Source organism: Miniopterus schreibersii (genome assembly GCF_964146895.1).
Source record: "Miniopterus schreibersii genome assembly, chromosome: 7".
Lineage (NCBI taxonomy): Eukaryota > Metazoa > Chordata > Mammalia > Chiroptera > Miniopteridae > Miniopterus > Miniopterus schreibersii.
The window spans coordinates 6,489,889-6,513,058 of NC_138108.1; the positions used below are offsets into that span (position 1 = coordinate 6,489,889).

General features: G+C 46.2%; 1 protein-coding gene across 12 annotated transcripts in view; it reads right to left on the reverse strand.

Moving 5' to 3' along the window:
- AGFG1 (ArfGAP with FG repeats 1) overlaps window positions 1-11,532 on the reverse strand; it is a 48,623-nt gene extending 37,091 nt beyond the window's left edge. For 11 of the 12 annotated variants that reach the window (XM_081141792.1, XM_081141801.1, XM_081141800.1 and 8 more), the window contains exons 1-2: window positions 11,291-11,532; window positions 888-981 (exon numbers count right to left, since the gene is read on the reverse strand). In XM_081141792.1, coding sequence (XP_080997918.1) covers window positions 888-981; window positions 11,291-11,457 — 261 coding nt within the window. In that variant the 5' untranslated portion in view covers window positions 11,458-11,532. The remainder of the gene's footprint in view (window positions 1-887; window positions 982-11,290) is intronic. The other variant, XM_081141793.1, reaches the window with a different exon arrangement.
- Between the last annotated feature and the right edge of the window lie 11,638 nt (window positions 11,533-23,170).

Consider the following 23,170-nt stretch of genomic DNA (forward strand, 5'->3'; position numbering starts at 1 on the left):
TACATCTTCTGATGGTAAAAGAGAAGCTTGAAACTAACAAAATCTTAACACTTAACTTCTTTCCTGTCTCTTGTATCAAAAATATGCAACCAGAACAGTACAACTAAACTATTATTTCCCTCCTAGGAAGTGATTAAGAGTTGCCTATAAAATGTATAATGGCTATTATCAATCAACTGGGTGACTGGCTCATCCTTACTCCAGATTACAAAATATGCCTGCTTTCTTTGTTAATTTTATAGTTTTTAAAAAATATTACATCAGCAACTTTTACTAATGCAAAACATGGAAATAAAAAACAAAAAAACAAACAAACAGAATGGAATTACTTGAAGTCCAATAAAGAAGAGTGGAAGGACAACACCCCTCTCCAAATATTTGCACTATTGGGTTTCCCATGACACTAGGCCGCGCCCTCAGAATTACCAGCCTCCTCCCTTCTGAGCACCAGCTCAACATTAAACATCACACATACACCCCAAGTTAAAAATGTAGGAAAAAAGAAGGAGGGGACCTCAAGTGAAAGCTGATCATACAGCAGCCTAACACAAGTTTACAACTTAGTACCACAAAGTTTTTTGTTTTGTTTTTTTTTAAATCTTTTAAAGCAAAGACTAACAGTTACTCCAATACTAGATGGTCTTCTAAAATGCCTTTTACAGTTACCACTGATGAATTTTAAATATATGTTTCACCTCAAGTATATAGCAAAGTACTTAGATAGCAGACATTAATTCTAAATACATTAAATGAGTATATGCTAAAATACCTAAATATAAAATACAAAATAACTTTTTTTAGACAGTGAAATTCACCATTCTAAACAACTTATTAAATCTTATTAAAATGACTGCCAACAAAAAAGTTGAAATTGTAAAAACACTTACTTCATTTCCATGTTTTTGTAGAAACTCAATTTCCTGTTGTGTGAATGTTGTCATGGAGATAGATTTCACCCTGTGTGGTGGATTTAACCCTCGCCTACAAGAAAAAATATTTTACAAATTTATTATTGCATACTATATTTTTTAAATTACACATCAATGCAAAACATTTCTAGTTAGCACACATTTAAATCTGGAACATTGCTTTTATTTTATAAACTAAAGATATTTAAAAATTATTTTAAACTATTAATCCCCACAACAGATACGTCAAGTTAGGTTGGCTAGACCCACACTAAATAATGTACTTCAAGATAAATTCAAGTAACTACCTAGTTATAGAAACACATAGTACCTGCAACACATGAGCTTCCTGGAAATAAAAAATGCTGCTTTAGTATGTTTCTGATGGAGGGACAAGACAATATATGTGGAAGAGCTCTATGGTAAAGAATTCAAAAAGTAACTGATTATTTAAATATTTTCATACTTTAAGAAAATATGATGATGTGTTAAGTATGGAGCTATACAAATATTCTAATCAAATGGCCTACTACCTTTAAGCTTGAGGCTAATTTAGAAAATTAAAACTAACCTGAGAAAACAAGTTATTAATGATAAGAATTAAGTTCTATTTCTCCATCAATTCAAGTAAGAATTGACAATAAGGAACATTTTTAATCACCTCACGAGGCAGAGTGTTCAAGAGGAAACAGGAGGGTCCTAGAGAAGGGACTTGAGAAATAGGTAGGTACACAATTAAATGATTTTTTAGGTCCTTTACAACCTTGAAGCCTGTTCTGTGTAGATGCCATAAGAAGACTTTACTTCTGAGTTTCTGATGTTTTATCATGCACATTAAAAAGTGAATAGAAATGCATTCAGAGGGATTAAGAACTATTTACATTTTGTCCGAATACCACAAAGTGGCCCCTCCACCCAGAAGAATAAGGGTAAATAATCTATGCAAAGTAATAAAGTAATCTATACAAAATTTCCTACAATTACCCTGGGAGTCACGTCCTCTGCTAAAGGCCTCATTTGGAATCCAGGTCCTAAGGCAGATTATCAATACTTTTACAGAACAGTCATCCTGCAATCAATCATCCCTACTGAGATGTAACAATGCTGTAAAATTACCAACCAAAAGTCTTTCAGAAATATTCTGGAAACATTTTTGAATAATTAAAAATGGTGTCTGATGCTATTTTAAATCAAAACAGTAAGGAGAATTCAGAAGTAACAGAGCTCCTCAACCTTCATGTCCTGCTCCCACTTTCCCTCCCTGTAACTGAAGCAGTATTATAGATGGCAGACTTTTCAGATCCTGCTTTGAATTATGACAAGCTACCCGTTACCTGCTTCATATTTCAAAGTGGAGAATTCTGTGTAAAGTTAGGTTTTGTTTAAATTTTAAATTAACAAATTATTTTCCTTCTAGCTCTTGGTAAATAACAGCAGAAATGGAGACTGCACAGTAGGAGAAACTGAGCACAGCAATTTCATTCTAGTAAAACTTTCAACCTCAACTATGAAGAAACAACTGCAGTATGAATTACGTCCAAGTACCTTCACAATCTGCAATAACAAATTAAAGCTTTAAAGATAACTTAAATTTCCAAGTGAGAATTCAGGAGAATGGTTCTTACTCACTGACCGCACGACGCTGTTTCCCGCTCATCCCCCCATGAGAACAAGACTAAACCCACCCTCTCGGGGAAGCTCTTCCCTCACGACAGGTATGTAAGCCCTCCCCAGCCCAAAGCCACGGGAGCAGGACTGAACGATCGTTCTCTTACGTTTCTCTACTCCCTCCGCTCTCACTCAGCCACCTGGTCCTGCCTTGCTCCCTACTACCTCTTCCTTGCTCCAGCCAACCCTTTACCATCCCACCCCACGTACAGTAGTCTTCTTAAAAACAGAGAAGGCAGAAGAATTACCTTCTAATGAGAAAATGTCAAACACTGCTGTAAGGGTGCGTGTTTTGGAGGAAAGGAGGATACCCCTACACTTCTCAAATTGTTCGCTGAGGAAATCCTTAATTCTTTTGCAGTTATTTTTACAGATGTAATCTCGTGAGAGCAGTACAATGTGCACGGCTTATTCGCGCCTGTATCTCGAGTCCCTGCCATACCTCAGGTCTATTTATGCATAAAGAAGGTATTCATCACTGCCTGGCTGGGCGCTCACTAGCTGGAGCACTGCCCCGTACACCGAGAGGTTACAGGTTCCATTCCTGGGCCAGGGTGCACACCGAGGCTGCAGGTTCGATCCCAGGCAGGGTGCATATGGGAGGCAACCGGTCCATGTTTCTCTCTCTCTCTCTCTCCCTTCTTTCTCTAAAAATCAAATATTGATTTCTCTCTCTCCCCCCTTCCTTTCTCTAAAACTCAATAGGTCCCCAGGTGAGGATTAAAAACATAAAAACCATGTTCACTCAAAAATCTGTACAGAAATGTTTGTACCAGTAACTCCATATACATCAAAAAATGGAAACACCCAACTGTCCCTCAAGTGGGAAAGGGGTAACTACACAAGCAATGGGGTACTACTCAGCAACAAGGAACAGTGAAAACTATTGGAAGCCACAACAACTAACTTGGGTTAACCTTAAAGACACCATGGACCTGGAGAGTATTGCGCTAAGTGAAATAAGCCAGTCAGCGAAAGACAAATACCGTATGATCTAATACGTGGACTCTAATGAACAAAATACACTGGCAAACAAAATGGACCAGAAGCATGGATGCGAGGAACAGACTGGCCGGTGCCTGAGGGGTGGTGACTGGATAAAGAAGGTGAAGGGATTAACTGAAGACGTGCACAACAGTGTGGTGAAGGCCAAAGAAGGGGGAGGTGGGGGAGGGGGGAAGTGGGCCATGGAGGGGGGTACGCATCTGCAATAATGTAAACATTAAAATTGTTTAATAAAAAAAAAATTAAAGGTACTATGCTGAGTGAAGGCGGCAATCTGGAAAGGTTATATGCTGTATGATTCCATTTACATGACATGCCCAGCTAGAAAAACTATAGTTTGGAGAACAGATCAGTCATTGCCAGGGATTAAGGAAAGACAAGATTTAAGAAGAGTCTTGAGGGGTGATGGAATATCGCCAGGTTCTGACTGTGCTGGTAGTTATATCAACCTACATATATGTTAGGACTCAGAACTGTATAAGAAAGTTAATTTTAATGTACGGTAACTTAAGAAATAAAACACTATAGTCCTAATTCCATATTACTATCTATAGTGACCACAATTCTTACAGTAATTAATTTTTTTCTTATTAGCAGAACATCTCCACCTACCAGATATTATCATTTAAATTGGGGTAGGGAACCTTTTTTCTGCCGAGGGCCTTTGACTATTTATAACATCATTCACGGGCCTTAAAAAATTATCAGCTTAAAAATTAGCCTGCTATTATTCGGTCAAACATTTAATTAACTGGTCCCTAATGTGATGGCTGGAACTGCTTCTCTTTGGTGAGGCCCTGGCAGGGCCAGACCAAATGATTTCCCCGGCCATATATGGCCCCCGGGCTAGACAGTCCCCGCCCGATTTAAATGAACAAAATCTTTAACTGATCAAAACTGAATTTTCATTTATCTAATTATCTTTAAGGTTTATTTCTAGAAGCTGGTGCCACTTCTCTTTTTCGCTAAGCCTGGTCTAGCTGTCATGTGAATTCAGAGTTTATAAAACACTATACTGACATTAGTCATAACTATTGAGTAAAAGTGTTAAGCAAGTATACCACATCATTTTTACAGTGCCAATATTGAAGTACCACCCATTCCAGATCCTAAAAAAAAACATTTTAAGTCTCCAGTTAAGTGCAAAAAAAAAAAAAAATTAAATGACTCATTTAATAACAGCAGTATTGATATTTTGAAAGCATGTTTGCCAGTTAATTGGTTTCAAGAAGTTCCAAAGTCACCTACTGGTGGAGTCCAATATGGTTTTGCAGTATAATTAAGTCATCCACAGATGCCCAGGAGGTGGAGTTTTAACGACCACCACCCAGGTATGACTGCAGCCAGATGGTGTGACTCATTCCGTGTGTCCACCAGTATGGTGCTCTTAACTACCCCTCAGACAATCCTGCTCCTACCCATTTGTTCAACTCAAACAACGTGTGCTGGATGAATAAGTAAGAAAGCTTATTCAGTCAGTGTTACTGTTTTTCCCCTGCTGGGGGGAAAGCTTACCAGCCTATTGCCGATAGGCTGTGGAAATTTATAGGGTTGCTATTGTTGGCATAAAGTAATCAAGTTAATTTGACATTTAGATCTATTCCAATACTAGTTATTTAATATTATCTAGTACCCAACATTAAAACACTGAAAATACACACACACACACACACACACACACACACACACACACACCCACCCACCATGGTGTAAAACACAACTGTTATTTTGGGCAGGTTTTCCTGAAAAATCACAAATACTACACTATTAACTTCCTTGTAACACTGAGGGCAAACATCTAGAAAATAATACTCAAATAACAATTTAAACTAATTAAGATATTCCAGTTAAAAGTAGACAAAACTCAAGAATGTCTTCACTCTCTCTCAAACCCCACTAAAATGGCAGCAAAGGCATTAAAAGTCATTAACCCAAAAAGAGACAGAGGGAAAGAGAACAAGGGGGTGGCCCAAAAGCACATTATGGTTCTCTAATGGCAAAATCTGGAAGATAAAACGTGAATATACCAGTAGTAACTGACTTTACGAGTAAAGAAAGGCAAAATGGAAGCTCCTGCAGGGGTGGGAGAAGCCGGCTAGAAGCTGATTCCCACCACAGAACCTTTGAAAGGTTACCAAAGGTGTCAGAGGAAGGTTGGGGGGATTTACATAGGGTCAAAAATAGACCCCCTGCGTCCCTACAGCCACAAGTCTACCCCTACCAGGCCTTAGGCGGAGTAATCTGAAGAACAATTTAATCTCGAGAGATTATACCAAATAACTCTGGACTCAGGTGGATATGAGGGTTGTTATTCGGTACCATGCTAAAAACGGGGGGCTTATCTGAGACCCCACTACTGAATGATAAATTCTATGCTCCCAGTGCCCTCCCTCAACTAAGATCCTGGAAGAGAGGTAGACAGGCTTTTCCCTGACAAGAAGATTAAAGAAAGTATCTCTGAACTAAAAAAAAAAAGCATGAGCTTCCAAACTAATGAGTCCTCAAAAAATGAGTCCTCAAAAAATGCCTAAACACTGAACAAAAAACCTATACAAAAAATACTTCAATAGAAAGTTCAGCAGGAATAGAGTCACATACATACTCCCAAAGAGAGAGGGGGAAAGGGGACATGAGAATCAGTGATAAGAGCACCGCCGGACTTCTCAGCAGCAACACTAAGCAGTGCCTTAAAAACCCCAGGGTGGCTCAGCTGGGACCCAGTCAGGCTCACACGCAGGTTACGGGCTCAGTCCCCGCAAGGTGCGGATGGGAGGCAACCAACTGACGCTTCTCTCCACATTGTTATCTATGGCTGGCTGGCTGGCTGGCTGGCTGGCTGGCTGGCTGTCTCCCTCCCTCCTTGGTTCCCCTCTCTCTAAAAATCAATAGAAAGATATCCTCGGGTGAGGATTACCAAAAAAAAAAAAAAAAATTCCAAAGGTAAAGTATTTTCTTCCACCTTTAAAAATGAGTCAGAATAAGACATTCTCAGCCGTGTAGCTCAGGAATGATTTCCTATTGACCTTTCGTCAGGAGGCTAAGGGAGAGTGAGGTCCTGGGAAGAGAGGCTGGAACACGGGCTAAGTGTGAAGGAAATTTCCAGAACGAAGGAAGAAGAAAAGTCCCAGGGTAACAGCGGAATAGCAGGCCTAGAGAACACCGTTTCCATACCAGAGAATGACAGGAGCACCCAAAACAATTAAAAAAATAAAAACTACTTGATGTGTCTTATCAGATGGAAAGAAATTTTATACCTCAGAGAAAGACAACTTACCTGGGAACATATTAATGACATATACATGGAAACAAAGCAAATGAAGAAAACCAGATGACAATAAACTTCGGGGAGAAAAAGGCTGTACAAGAAGAAGAACGTATGTAGTAGTTATTAGCACAGCACAGCTGGAACAGTATGCACGCAGTCGCAATAGGGCAGAAGGCACTGCGCGGCGCCGTAACCCAGAGCTGCGACACAATCACACCGAAGGGGAAGAGCAAAGTATAAGCGAGAGAGTAAGACGAGCCTTAGAAGGCCCAATCCTTACATTCCTCCTTGTACAGTAAGGGAGTCAACAGAGAAAAGCCAAAATTGAAAAATAAAAAATAAAAAAGTTCTAAGTATGTTAGAAACATTAAGGTAAATATAGAAAGAGGAAGCAGAGTCTAACATCACAGTCTATGGTAATAAGAAATAGGGGGAGCTAATAGATGACTATTTTTGTTCACTATAAGTGTTTCCCTTTCAAAATTATGTGCATGTATTCTTTTGATAAAAATTAAAATTGAATTAAAAATTAAACATAAAAAAGAATGAAAATAAACAGTTCTCCTCAAAATTAAACCTGACACCGAGTGTCTTCTTTAACTAAAGAAAAAAAGCATTCCTAGAAAACTTGAGTGATTTTTACATTTCAAAAATATCAAGTTTCTTTACTAGACACTAGCACTCTTCTTGTAGAAGTACATACCTACTGAACACAACTGTTCCAAGGTAGAGCCACCAAGATTTATTGAATAAGAAACAAAGGTTTGAAGAGAGAAAGGAGGAAGAATTTTCATATCTTCTCATATTACTAGTTGTACTGATTTTCATACTTCCCTGTCATAGAGCCCCCAAAATTTAGCAATTGAAAATGTATCAAACAGTTTTCCCACTTACAGTAAATTGAAATTGTACTACATTGTCTAAATATCTCCCTGAATGTAGCCACGTTAGAGTACTGAAAAAAGTGGAAAGGAAATTAAGGATATAAATCACTGCCCACTGTGACCTCATGAAGACCTAAATACTATTAGCAGAGCTCCCAAAGAGTATGTGATTGCAGTTCACTCTAATGCTAATAACTGTATAAAAACAAATTAAATGCCTCTTTTCATCTGTTTAACTTTAATTTTAAAAAGTTAATATTCTTGCAAGATTTACTATAAGTCAAAATGCACACAAAACTAATAGAGTATAAATTACTATCCAGCTATGTTTATCTGCCTGTGAAATTCCAAGATTAAATACATTGTCCACATAAAATAGCTGGTATTAAGAGAAACAAAGTATTTCTCAAATGTTATTTTATTTTATGTAAATCCTCTCTGAAAAAGTTATGAATCATTTTTTAAGGATAGAACTATTCTTAATATTATTCACTGATTGTACTAATGTTAGTCAACACAAACAATTTGGTCTAAAATTAATCTTTAACAGGAGGGCATTATTTTACTGTTGGCTGTAATAGAGTGCTCATTCACAATTTTAAGTACTACTATTGAGAGAACCTGAAAGTGACAAATCAATCTGCTACTTCACCCCCATTCTGCCTCAATAAAGAACAGTTTAACTACATCTAAATCTAAAATCTATTTTAAAGTTTCACGATCTGAATTCAGTTATGTACTCTGAATGAACATTGTACAAGCATACAGGACAGCCCTCTGGAAAAAAGATTAGCTCAGAGTCTCATAATATTAACATTTAATCTATTTAAACAAAGATATTGTTAAGTGAATGATAAAAGACGATGTAACTATCCTAAAGTTTACAATTCTGATAGCAGGCACCATTAGGACTTTCTAGGCACATCAAGGTTTCTGAATGGCAGCTAGCATGCCTTATTTAATAGACAGGGGTGGGCAAAAGTAGGCTTAGAGTTGTGAGTACACAGAATAAAGTTTATTCTTCTATTATTTATTAATTACTGTATTATTTTCCATACAAACTGTAAATCAACTTTTGCCCACCTCCTGTATGTATATGCACTGCTTAGCCCCGTCCTCACATTCAGTATGTGTTCAATAAATATTCAAGGAATAGTACCACTTAATCCTCATAGCAACCTTCCATCATCTTTTTATCACAAAGAAACTGTGGCCGACAGGATGGCTCCAGGCCAATCTGCACATTACAGCCTGGCTAATACTTTGCCCTAAGTCATAAAGCTAGTGGCAGTGTCAAAATCTGACTTCAAAATTCACATTCTTCAATTATGCGATGTCATGTCATCTAAATAATAAATATTTCACTGTTATACTCAATAGTTATGTTATTCTTAAATTATTTTCCTGCATTATTGCTTTTGAAAGGAAAAAAAAATCCTCAGGAGCTACTTCAATATTTCTGCAGTAGACAACTGACCCAGCGTCCATTCCTTCCTTCCCAAGAATCCCAGATTTCGGAATCCTATTTGGGGATACTTGGGGCTCCAAGAGTCGGCACAGGCGCTGGGCAGGCTGGCAGGAGGAAGTGCAGACCTGGACAGCGGGAAGGGCAGTAGCAGCCCAGGGAGCAGGCCACTGGATATAGTCTTAAAAGCAAACGATAAATTCCCTTCCTATTTTTAAACCAATCTGAGTCAGGTTTTGAGTTACATCTAAAAAATCAAAACGGAGAGATCTTTCTAAAGTTACTTTTCATTTTGATGTCCCTCCCTACTCGGAAATGTCCTCTCCGACTTGCTAACAATGCCTCTCATTTACTGAGCATCTACCACGAACCAGGCGTTGCCTGAGATGGTACAGACACATTATCTCAAATACTGAAAACTAATCTACATCCAAACTAACTGAAAACTAATCTACATCCAAAACCTGCTGAAGGTAAACCTTACCCTCAGCATTTCATAGATGAGAAAACTCAAGTTCAAAGAGGCTGAGTGGCATTCTCAATACCACACAGCTAGAAAGGGGAGCCAGGATTCAAAACCAGGTTTATCTAGCTCACAACACCCCGTCTTCCGACTGCATGCACCTGCCTGCTGGAGGGATCTTGTCTTTAAAGGCCTTTGCTCAGGCACCAAATCCTCTAGGACACTTCCCCTACCATTTACATATTTCATGGGCAGCTCATTCAAAGAAAGGAAATGATACAAAGCATTGTAACTAAGTTTATATCCTTAGAATGCAAGCTCCTTGGGGACAGGAGGATCCAAGTCCCACCAGTGCCTCCCACAATGTGTGACACCGGCCAAGTGATCAATAAATATTTGTGGAATCACCACGAAACAGAGATGTGAAGCCCCATCTGTTACAGATTAAACCCTCTGAAAACAGACAACTGCCATCATTCGGAGGTATACTTTTACATAGAATGTTTCCGAAACGTGGGATCTACGAGGAAATTTGTAACTATTCCTTGATATTATGCGTTTGCTGCAACAAATTAAATGTCCCCACTATACTTACAAAGGGCCACAAAGAAATGTCAGAAATCCGGAACAGCAAATATACCATTGGCTTCATTTCTACAACCAAAGTTGCCCAACATAAGTCACTTAACTCTACTCGCACACCTGCCGCCGCCAGCGCACACCTGCCCGGCAGGCCCCCCGCCACCTCCCAGCAGAGCCGGGCGCCGGGCAAGGGCGCGCTCCAGGGGCCGGACACGCGCGGCTTCCCAGGACCCCCCACCCACCTCCGCCCGCTCCTGGGTGCAGCCGGGACTCGGCCCGGACCGAGAAATCGCTCGCACCCCCCCCCCCCCCACGCTCAGAGTGACCAGCGCCCGGCCAACGCTCCCCGCGTCCCAACTTCCCCAAACTCAAGGCGCGCTCGGGACCTCACGGCGGCCTCGCCCCGCGCCCGAGGTGAAGCCTCTCCAACTTTTCCCAGGGGACCCCCATCTCCGCCATCGGGACGTTTCAGCCTCGTAACCGTTGCTAAGTGCCAGGAGCCTCCCCCCGGGACGCGGGGCCTCCGGGCCCGAGGCCGGGCGCCCAGGCCGTGCGCGCCCGCAGGTGCCTCGGCGAGGGGCGGGGCCCGGCCGCCCCGCACGGCCGCCCCCCGCCGCCCCCCGCGGGTCTCTCCCCGCCGCCGCACCCGGTCGGCGCCCCCCGGGAGCCGAGGCCCGAGGGAGGCGGCAGCGGAGGCGGCTCCGCGGGGCCCGAGACGCTCGCCCGGGGCGCCCACGGCCCAGCCACGAAGGCGGCCCGGAGCCTGGACCCTCGCCCCGCGAAAACGAAAGCGCGCCCCGGGGCCGGAGCCGGAGCCCGGGCCGAGCGCCCCCCGGCCGCCGGCCGCCCGCCCCCAACGGCCGCCCCCGCCCGGCAGCGCCCCCCGGCCCGGCAGCGCCCCCCGCCCGGCAGCGCCCCCCGGCTCGGCAGCGCCCCCCCCCCCGTGCCCGACAGCGCCCCCCGGCCCGGCAGCGCCCCCCCCCGGCCGGCAGCGCCCCCCGGCCGGCAGCGCCCCCGCCGGCCCGGCCTGCCCCCGCCCCGCTCACTCACAGGCTGCCGGAGCAGGAGGTGCACACGAAGGAGCCCACCGTCATGTTGGCGTAGGTGGGGCCGCGCTGGTCGCAGTCGAAGCACTTTCGGTTGTGCGGCAGGCCCGTCATGTCCCGCAGCATCTTCAGGTGCTTCTCCTCCTGCTTCCGCTTGGCGCTGGCCGCCATGGCCGCGGCCCGGGGACCAGGCCGGCGGGGCCGGGCGCCGGGAGCCGGGCGGCGCTGCGCCGGGGGCCCCGCGGTCCCACGGGCCGCCCTGGCCGCGGCCGCCGCCCTCCGCCCGCGCGCCGCCCGCCCCGGCCTGGCCTGGCCTGGCCGCCGCCGCTCGAGTCGCCTGGGCTGCGCGCGGCGCGGGCGCTGCGAGCGCGGGCTCCCCCGCCACACCAACCGGCCCGGCCGGGACAACCGCCGCCGCCGCCGCCGCCGCCGCCGCCGCCGCCGCCTTCCCGACTGCTCCGGAGGGGGAAAGACGAGACGGGGACGGCAAGAGGAGGCCCGCCCCGGGCGGCCGCAGGCCAAGTGGCGGCCGCGCCCCCTGCTGGCCGGGAGGAGTCACTGCAGCCGCGCTGAGGCCTGGGCCCTGGCTGGGGCCAAGGAGGGAGCGCAGACAGCCGATGATAATAATAGACAGTATTTATTTGAGCTCTTAAATGTGTGCACAGCGCATTATATGGGTTACCTTCCCCATATATGGGTTACCTGCCCACTGCTTTGGAGATAACCCCGGGCGCCTCACCCGTCCATCATCTGGCCCTGCCTCCCTGGCTTCGCCCAGGGTCACTCAGCCCCCCTGCATTTCCCTTGGCGCCCTGACAGCAGCCGGCTCCCTTCTGGCTCAGGACCCTTGCCCTTGCTGTTCTTTCTCTATCAGGGTTTCTAAACTTGCCACTACTGACCTTTCAGACTAGCTCATTTTGGGTGTGTGGGAGGTCTAGGCATGGTAGGATGCCCAGCAGCATCTCTGTTGCCAGAACAACTTCCCCCGCAGCTGTGGCAACCAAAAAGCCCCAGACATTGCCAAATGGGGACCCGTGGGAGAGGGGGATGAAATCAGCCAGGCTGAGAGCCACCGGCCACGCTTGGAAGGCCTCTTCATCCATGCATCATCCGTGCCTCCGCGGCAGGCAACTCCCCTCTCATTTCACCCTCACAGGAGCCCTCTGGAGTGAGCATTCTTTCCCTTTTACAAAATCTAGACATATAGCCCAAGGACACATACGGGAAAAGTGGAATTCCAACCCAGACAGTCAGACTGTAGGACCCAGATCTCTTCATCGTTGCAAGAATCCACAGCCCGAAGGATGTTATCTACTGAAAAATAGGAACTTTCTTTTTTTAAACTTGACCGTGATACCAACAGCACACCTAAAACATTTAACAATAATTTCTTAAAATCATCAAATATCCCATCAGTGTTCAAGTTTCCATTCATCTTGTCAATGTTTGGAGAAGGTTTTTATAGTTTGTTTGAATCCATACATTGTAATTAGGTAAGATGTCTCATAAAGTTTCAGTCTATGGATTTCCCCTCCATCTCCTTTTTTTTTGCAATTCTTTTCTTTCAGGAACTGGACCCTTTGTCATTTCGTTTCCCATAGTCTATGTCACTTGACATTTTTCTCTAGCCTATCTATTTCCAAAAAAAAAAAAAAAATGTGTTGTTGGATCTTGTTCACTTCTATCCAGTTCAATTATTTTTTTTCAAAATTTGATTTGTGGTCCTCCATCAGGAGGCACATAAGGGGGATGGGGGAATCTATCTTATCAGCTGAAATAGTTCTATAAAGGAAAACTTCCCCTCACCTACTATTTGGTGCAGTTCCTGTCAGAAAAACAAGACAAATGTATGGCTCCTTTTATTCACAAATTTTCAAAATAATACATTGGTTTCACATCACCTTGCAAGGGTGATTAGTATTTTTTTCTGTGTCATTATAAACTCAAGAATTCCAACCTATTTGGTGCTCACATTGTCTTATCACTGGCCCATGAGAGCCTCTTGAAGGCTCTTGAGTCTTTTGGGCAACACCCCTGACTTAAGGTCAGCTAGAGTGTCATTGCAGAAGGGCCCTGGGCTGTTCAGGAGATGAGAAATGTCCAGCTCTGGGCTGACCTACCAGCCCCGCTCTGGCTAAATATATTATTCATCACCAGCAAATCCACTTACGCAACAGCCAATGGCTTACTTATTTGTTTCTGTATTTGTAAAGCTCACTTGTCATTTGTATGTTTTCTATTTGTTCGTCTCTCCACGGTCTATCATCTAATAAATGCCCCAACCAGGAAGGAGGTGAGGCTGCAGCAGCTTGTACAAACAGTTTAATAAGTGGTTGTTTTATTATTGTGGTGGTGTTATTCCAAAGAGGCGGGAGAAGTTATTTCATTCTGTAGGAAGATAAAGTTCAGGTGAAGTCCAAGGTGTTTTCTCCAAGCAGAGCTGAAAGTCCACATAACCTGCTAAGTTTCGGTTGTTTCACACCATATATAACATCAAAGTGGGTTTCTGCTTTTAAAAATCCCAGGAAGAGTTTTTGGTGTGTCAAGCAAGACTGTTTATTAACTTTAATTTTGTTTCCCTCACACCAACACAGAAGGAGGTGTTATTATCCCATTTTATATATGAGGTAGCTGAGGCTCTAAAAGGGCGACTTGCCCAAGGCCACCCTGGAAAGGAAGCGTGAAGCTGTGGTTTAAACTCAGATCTGGCTGTAAGGCACCAGCTTCTGTTTCCAGTAACTGAGCACTAACCCTGCTTATTGGATTTGCAAAGCAGAAATTACTTTCAGAGATGTTTGCACTGCAGCCAGAGTGACCTTTCAAAATGCAAATGTGATTCAGGCATCTCCCCAGTCTCCTCCCTCTGCCTTTCAGTGACTTCCAATTGCTCTTTAAAATGAAAGAAAACCTGCTCAGTTGGTTGGGCGTCATCCTGTGCCCCAAGAGGTCACCAGTTCGATTTCCGGTCAGGGCACATGCCTGGTTTCAGGCTTAATCCCCAGTGGGGCGTGCAGGAGGCAGCCGGTCTGTTTCTCTCTTTCCCTCTCCCTTCCTCTCTCTCTTTCTCAAATCAATAAAAACATATTGAAGAAAGAAAGAAAGAAAGAAAGAAAGAAGAGAGAGAGAGAGAGAGAGAGAGAGAGAGAGAGAGAGAGAGAGAGAAAGAAAGAAAGAAAGAAAGAAAGAAAGAAAGAAAGAAAGAAAGAAAGAAAGAAAGAAAGAAAGAAAGAAAGAAAACCAAGGAGGCCCAGAAGTCCTGCACGAGGGTCGCCTGCTTCCTGCCTACCAGTGAGGCCTCCCTGCCCCAGGCCCACTATGCCCCAGGTGTTCTGGGCACCACTCTGCTCCAGCCCTTACCAGTTTGTTACACTCCCCTTTCTTCTACCTCAGGGCCTTTACACATGCCATTGTTGCTTCCCCAAACAGCCTTCCCTCTCCTCTTTACCGTCCCATCCCTCAGACCCAGCTCAGTATCTGTTTTTCAGAGATGCTTGCCTGTCCTGCCTGACCAAGTCAGACCCCATAACACGTGCTCATAGTACCACGGGCCTCTCCTCTAGAGCCCTAACTGCGGTGCCTATTTCCACCTCTTCATAGTTTTCAGCTGGGGTCCCTTAGCCCCCACTGCATGCAGGCTTCCCTGGGAGGGGACCAGGCTGTGTCTGCTCACCATTACGTCTCCAGCAGTAAGCGTGGGGCCTGGTACTTAAAGGGGCTCAATAAATCCTGGTCGAGTGAATAAATGAACACAGCGATGGGGAGCCGTAGACCAAGGCTTCCCTCAGTCTTACGTGTAGGCTCGGCATTGCGTGTATCGTTGTCTCCACTGCTTTGGCTCCCAGAGTGACTACAGCTCTGTCCAAGCTACAACAGTTCTGTGAGGGACTTGCAATGTCTGCAGTCAAACCCTGCTTGCTTAGAGGCCCTCACCGCTCTTATCACCAGGGGTGACTCAGAGAAAATGTCCCGAACAAACCGTGGTGTTTGGAGAGGCCCCACAGAGCCAGCCAGACAGCTGCCAGCTCACCCTCAGCCACCTCGCCCTCGAGGCCCAGAGAGGAGGCCCCTGTGTCTGCTCCAGAGCAAAGCAGGACAAACAGCAAGGGACAGCCGCTGGTGGCTCTGTGGCCCTGAGTAATGGAGCAAGGCGGGGAGGCTCCTCTGCATTCACGAGGGTCTCAAATTCAGACCCTTGACACTGTCTCTAACCGACTTCCCCCCAGACTCCACTGACAGAATAGAAAGGGGTTGCCGGTCCCACCCCTGTCCACCTGCCCTGCCTGCAGCGCCCTGGGATCCCACTTACGTAAGCCCCGGGCTGGCACAGCTGCCTGTTTCTTCATTTGCTCGTGATTTGTTAGGTATATAATACATGCCACAGTTTTTGTGGCCCTGTTTTGATATCTTTTCATGGTTTAATATTCTGGAAACCTTGACAAAAGTGAAGAGGCCAGGCACCTTCTCTGGGGTGAGCCCCTTACTCCTCAGGCCTCCAGACTCCAACCTTCCCACCGGCTCTGCCTGACCCCAATCCTTGGAGCACAGAACCTCTCAGAAGCCAGAAGCCCCCCCATTCCTCCCTTGGCATTCAATTTCAGGCGAGTGAGTCTGGGTTGCTGGGGAACCTCAGGTCTCCATTCTTGAGGTGTTCAGACCTCTTCTTGGGGCCCCCATGCCTGGGCTGATTTGGTTAGAGGAGAGGAGTGAGCTGACAGCCACGAGCCTTTACAGCGCAGCAAAGCAAGGGCTGTGGGCTTAGCCTCTTTTATTAACATTCTTTTCTCCGCATGGTGTGACTTTTTCCGGAGGAGCCAGTGCTAATTTTTATGGCCCATTAAAGTAATGCAAAAGGAAAGAAACGCTGGCCCCATGAACTCCCCCAGGCCCCCGCAGGGTTCACAGGGTGAGTAATCACGGGGCCTCAGCCTAAAGCACTGCAGAATAATATTCAGCTCGAGTTTTCCCCTTTCTTCTTTTGATAGCGCCTTCCTTTCGCTGTGGTTCGATTATTTTTAACATTGCTTTCTGACTTGCTTTTTAATTTGTAAGAAGCAGCGAGACAGAAAGGGAAGGGGGAAAAACCCCTCCCGAGCACCAGCGGTTGGTGTGTGCTTCCTGGAAACACTGGCGCGGGTGCTGGGCGCTCAGAGCCAGGGCTGTGGGCCGGCGGGCAGGCACCTGGCCTCCTGCGCCCCCAGGAGCCGGGAGAATTGGAGGCCCTGCCAGCCTGTCCCCCAGCCCCCCAGCTCTCCTGTGTCTAAGACCCACTCTCCTCTGTCTGGGCTCATTTTACACTGTCCTTGGGGCACTTTGTCTCACAGCTGAATTCTTTCTGCTCAGAGACTAACCAGGACTAGGACTTAACCTTCAGTTTGCCAGCCCGTAGAAGGATCCGGCCAACTGGTTGATCCAACCTCAGTCCATTCCAGAAACCTGGGACAATTGCAACTAGACTTCCCTTATCCTGTTAGCAAGAAGGCATTTTCTGGATTTTAGAGGGAAATCAGAAGCAGCTTTCAGCCTTCATTCAGTCCTTCGCTCAAATATTTATTGAGCACCTACTATCTGCCAGACACTGGGGATTGGGCAATGAACAAGGTTGTGTTCCCGGGAGTGGGAGAACAGACAGTAAGCACACTAATGGAAGTGGGCCAGGGGATGCCAAACACTCCAGTGGAAAACGAAGCAGGGGTGGGGGTACAGCGGGAGAGGAGAGCTTGCTGCTGGGTGGTCAGGGTGGGCCCGGAGGGAGGTGAAGCCAGGGACATTCTAAGCCTGGCCCATGTCAGAGATCACAGGGGGAAAGGCCTGGTAGTGGAGGCCCTGCGACGGAGCAGCCTCCCTCCCTTGTCAGTTTGTACAGAATCGGGAGTCCTGGGCTGCCCTGGTCGCCCCAAGAGAATGTGAATCATCATCTTCGGAAGCCGAGGGAGAAAGAAAGTCCCCGCTCCTGCAGCGGCCAGAGTCCGGGTAAGAAGCGCTCCATTCACATCGTCAAAGGAACCTTGTTCTTGCCCGTCGCCGGAAAGAGAAAGGAGACCTTCCCTTCTGGTTCAGGGGAGAGAAAGGCACCCCTGTGGGGGGAGAAACCTGCTCCAGTTATCAGGGGGGAAAAACCCAAAAAACATCAACAGGGCTTGCAGGGCCTACCGCAAAGGAAAATGGACTCTTCCCGGCTGCCCTCCGCGTTGAAGGGTCGGATGGAGACACTTCAAAGGTGGGTCTCTGTGGGAATTTTAGCACAGTGGCACCGTTAAACCCATAGTCGAATGCCCTGCACCCCAAGGACGTGGACTGACGGTGCAAAACTTTATACACCCAAATTCCCAGTGACTTTAGCTTTCTCCCTCTTTGCGATGCTGTGGTTTTTGTATCATGTTTTGCTGTGATGTTACCCAGGTAGACTTGTGTGTAGTTTTAAGGTCACCTGTAACAAGATGTGTTTGGTAGCCGATTGTCCAGAAAAGCATTTTAAATGAAGAGGTATAAACCCTAAGGGCCAAAATTCTGCATGTCAGATTACTCTTAAGATGAAAAACCAGCTGCCCCGTTTATGTCCACGTATGACAGGCAAGCAGGTAGCAAAGTTTAAAAATGAAAAAAACCCTAGGCACGAAGATGTTGTGAAATGCTGTGTAAAGGTGAAACCTGTTCATTCAGGGCCACTGTGGTTGACATGAGGCGACTGTAAAACTGTCTCTGATTTTTTCTCTGGTTTGTTAAAAAGATAACTATAACATTTGTGTGTGTGTGTGTGTGTGTGTGTGTGTGTACTTGGAATGTTCCTTAACATTTGTGATGTTACTCTTCTGTTTCATGCTCTTATTCCAATTTTATTTTTCATGGTTTGGAAGGCATCTTTGTAATGAATAAATGTTCATGGAGTACAATAACTGTAGCATGCTGTGCTGGGTTAATAAAAGCAACTTTGTGTGTGCAGAAAAAAAAGAAGTGAGTCCCTAAAAAATACTCATCTCCTTCCTTTTCTGTTTCTCACCAAATGCTGGCAGATAGGTAATGGCTCATTACACCACATGGAGTGAACTGAGCACAAAGTAAATCTCTTGAGCCCAGTGAGTGACGTTGCCATGGCATCCCAGCCCCTGAGAAGGAAAGCAAAGCACAGAACTCCAGGGTTGACAGCCCAGCCAAGATGACGAACGTTTCCTGGGACTAAGCACCAGCCCTGCAAAGCACTCCCTGTACAGTTACTCCATTAACCCTCGCAGCAGCCTTCGGCAGTAGTTTTTATCACTATGCCCATTTTACAGATGAAGAGACTAAGGCTCCGCAGTTGAGGACCTTGTCAAGGTCATGGGCTGGGACATAATGGGGCTGAGATTGAAGGTCGGCAGTGTGACATCTGAACCCACGATTTCATCTCTACAGTCAGCTTGACGCTCTTGTGAGCAAACCTGGCTCTACCTGGCGGACAGGTAGGTCTAGGTAGGGACAGGAGAAGCGCAGAGGAGTGCAGATTTTCCTAGTATTGAGCTGGCCTCTGGGGGACAGACGCAGAGGGACACAATGGGGCTGGTGTAGCCGGGAGGTTTCTCTCTGCAAGGATGCCACCCTGCCCCCAGAGCTTCAGGCTGTGCACTGGAAGGAACTGTTTTCACTCAGGAAGTTGTTCAGGTAAAGGAAGTGCCCACAAAGTGCCACACACCCTGCTCTGGCAGGGCAACCATCTTCAAGGCCCATTGAGGTCATTTTTGCCATAGAGAGTTGTCCTCCCTGAATGTGCATAGAACCAGAGAGTGAAGTCCACTCCACAGGCGGGGCAGCCCGTGGGACAAGGTTACAGGAGAAGCCCAGAGCAGTCTTCACCGCAGGGGTGACCCACTGATCTATTATTGTCACCATTCAGGCCCTGAGCCCATTCATGATTCTCAAGGTCATGGTGACGATGCAGTGAGAGAATGTTCTCAGCACAGCACCTGGCCTATGGGTAGGCACTTCGATCATTCTCCTTAGTATTGCAAATATGCCAACTACATTCCGTTCTCTTCGCTCTGTGTGCTGCTTGGAAGGGACCAAGTCAACCACAATTGCAGTTTAGCTGTGGTTTGCTGGAAGCTGCTGGAAGCGAACCCCTCCGGGTATCTAGCTGGCTACCCGTTGACGAGACGCCGCACTCTGATTGGCTGAAATCACTTGTGGTCTGAGTGGTCTGCAAGGCAGAGAGAATGCACATGAACAACTCTGTTTTACGCAGTTCCTACAGGTTTTTATTTGTCCTCAGCAGATATCCGACAGTGTGCGGGTCAATAGATTCTGCAGATGAAATGCTCCAGACACATCTAACCGTAGAAGCTGCGTGTTCACGTGGTGATGTTTTGTTTGGAGGAGCAGGGGGAGCAGTGTGTCTGTGTGCGCTTAGGGAGTGGTGACAAGTTTCCTTCACCAGGCCTGTATCTCCTACATGGACCTGCAGGAGAGACGGCGCAGCGGGGCAGTTATGAGCACGGTTTCTGAGTCAGACTGTCCAGACTCCAGTCCTGGATCTCCCCTGGGAGCTTGGGCAAGTAACTTAACCTTCTGGGCCCCTGTTTTCTCACCTGTAAAACAAAGATAATTGCCCTGGTCGGTGTGTCTCACTTGGTTGAGTGGCATCCTGTACGCCAAAAGGTCGTCAGTGTGATTCCCAGTCAGGGCACATGCCCAGGTTGTGGGCTTGATGGCTGGTTGGGTGCATACAGGAGGCAGCAGATCGCTGTTTCTCTCTCACATTGATGTTTCTCTCTCTCTCCCCCCCTCTCCCTTAGTCTCTCTCTAAAATCAATAAAAACATATTTTAAAAATAAAATGCAATGAAATGGGGGTGATAATATCACCATCTTCACAAGGTTGCTATAAGGATTAAGCGATTTCATATACGAAAAGCATCTAATGTGGACAACCACCACTTTTGGTGAACGTAGCTGAGCTGTTCTCGCTACAGCAGCCCAGCGTGCCGGACCTCGATGGCAGCGGGGGGCCGTGGCCCACAGGAGGACAGGGACTGTCCCTGCTGCTGCCTCCCCCAGGGACCACAGGACTGGAGTTACTGCCTCTGATTTAAAGCCATTAAAGGACAAGGCGATCTGCCTCGGCCAGCGTGGCTCAGTGCGTTGAGTGTCATTCCGGGCACTAAAGGGTCACTGGTCGCACATGCCCAGGCTGTGAACTCGATCCACAGTCGGGGTGGGGGTGGGAGGCAGCCGATCAATGTTTCTCTCTTTCTCTCCCTCTTCCTTCCTCTCTCTCTCAAATTAATTTTAAAAAAATATTTTTAAATAAATAAATAATGAAATAAAAGACCAGAAAATCTCTAGAACAGTGTTTCCTTTTTCATAACTTGTGGGCTTTCCGAGTAATTTTAAGAACCCTGCTTCCCCTTTCTTACGCATTTTTGGTTGTGCTTTAGTCATCTAAAATCTGGTTTCATTCATAGTAACAAGAGTCCACTCTCTGTGAGAACTGGAAGTTACCATCTGAGAATGCTTTGCCACATCTCCCAGGGGTGAGCATGATACATAGGTAACCATTATCCTGAGAGGGATCTTCACATACAAAGTTTCAAATTGAAAGAATATTGGAAATTGCCCAGGCAGTGACTCTCGGCAGCGTGGGGGTTACAGCCCCTTTTGAGAATCTGATAAAAGGTGCCAACCTTCCCTCTTCCCTCAACTATGCACTGAGCATATAAAATGTACTCTCAGGCCAGTCCTCGTACTCAGGCTCACTTCCTCTTGTTGAGCCATGGAGGGAAATTAGGTTCTAAAAAGTAAAGCGAAAAAGGTCTCTGAGGGATCTGGTGGCAGAGCCAGGACAAGAACCCAGATTCTCTACAACCCACCATCTCCCTGGGCTCCCTCTGTCCCAGTCCAAAGACCCCAGTTTGCCAGCACAGGTGACAGAGGTGGGGAAGGAGATTGAGAAAAGGGAAGCCCCGGATGAATGGAGCCAATATCAGAGGAAGGGGGCAGTCAGCACCTTAGACACAGGCGGTGGCCAGGACACCACAGAGGATTCCCAGGACACGGCGCTCCTCCATGCTCCCCCATGGCCAACTCAAAAGAAGAGAGCTTGACATGAAAGCAATGAGGCCTTTGATCACGCAAGGAGAATTTATTTTAAATAGCAAAGCTTGCATTTCTGAAAGAGGTTTATGTGTCTTCTTCGGGCCCCTTAAAAATAGAATAGCATCTCATCTTTCCAAGATGACTTGGATGTAGGCAGATACGGAGCCAAGAGGACCCGCTGGTCAGGAATGTTAAATACGTGGTCTGTGTGCACCACTCCTGCTTCCTCGGCCTGGGGTAGACACCACTCATCTGCGCTGTGCTATTTCTAAACCAATACCAGGTGTGGCCCCAGCATGCTTAGCAGCTCAGCACCCCAGAAGTTACTCCCAGTTGGCGATGAGGTCTGCTACTTATTTGCCATCCTATAGCTCGATGGCCTGCCAACATTGGTCGAGTCTCTTGTGACTTAGATATTTTCCTGTGGTCTCATTTAAACATCCTCCCGGCCTTAGGTGGTTCAGCAGAGGCCTAGAGCCCTCCCTTTCTAGGGCAGTAATCTCTCCTAGGATTTCTTCTAATAGCTGTTCTCCTACATTCTCAGGCACGTGAAATAATTGAGAACCCTCAGTACTCTTGCTCATAACTAACTTTTGTTTATATAGACTATGAAGACAGCTCTTTATTTTTACTTTTATTTTATTATATGTCTTCATTGATTTCAGAGAGAGGAAGGGAGAGAGAAAAACATCAATGATGAGAGAGTCATTGATCGGCTGCCTCCTGCACGCCCCCCTTGGGGGATCGAGTCCATAACCTGGGCATGTGCCCTGACCGGGAATTGAACCTTGATCTCCTGGATCCTAGGTCAGTGCTCAACCACTGAGCCACGCCGGCTGGGCTGAAGACAGCTCTTTAGAAATTTCAAGTTCAGTCTTATCATTGCCCGTAATTCTTGTTTGTGTCTTGATTTCCAACGCCCTCCTTTGTAGCAGGGATTTCCCTCTCTCTCCCTCTCTCTCTCTCTCGACTAAATCTCTAAAGTTAGATTTTTGAGGAAAACAAGTAGACTGACACAAGTCTACATTGTATCATGAAGTTCGAAGACAATGACAGCGTAAGATAGGGTCTAGTATTTTACTACGTCACTAAATATTAAAGAATAGAAGCTCTATGTATCCACTTCATCCATCAGACACATTGAGGGTAGAGCCCAGTGCGTGCCCCTTTCTTGACTCTGTTCTTCGCTGGCGTAGAAGCAAGCATTCCAGAACTACTTCTGGAATGTTCCAGCCTTGTGTTTGCCGTGGTGCCCTTGACTTGATGAATTGTCTTCTGTCACATACCTGCACTGCCCCCAAAGGGAAGTACCTACTTAGCTTATATTTTGTGCTCTCCAAAGTGGAAGAAGGCACATGCTAGGACTGGTGCAGCCTTGTTGGGGAGGGTGTTAAGAGATGGAGTGCAAAAGAGACTGAGCAGGGTGCTAGGTCGTGTTTTGTTTTGCTTTCTGGGTCTAAGTCTGGTTTAAAACAATGTAAACCAAGGAAGTTTTAATATTTTCTGATGTGACCTGTAGAAATCACATGGTCTCCCAGCTTCCACACTCAGCCTCTCTATTTCTGCCCATTCTCAACCTCATATTAAAGGGGTCCTTTTACAATAGTATGTGGAAGGCCTGGGGGGGGTGGATGCGGGGTGGAGGGGATCAATGGGGAGGAAAAACAGGAACATCTGTAATACTTTCCACCATAAAGATAAATTTTTAAAAATAATAAGAATGAAAAAACTGTGGTAATTCAAAATAAATACATAAAGGGGTCCTTTTAAACATTAAGTGAGGTGGTGTTGCACGGCTGCTCAGAATCCTGCCATGCCTG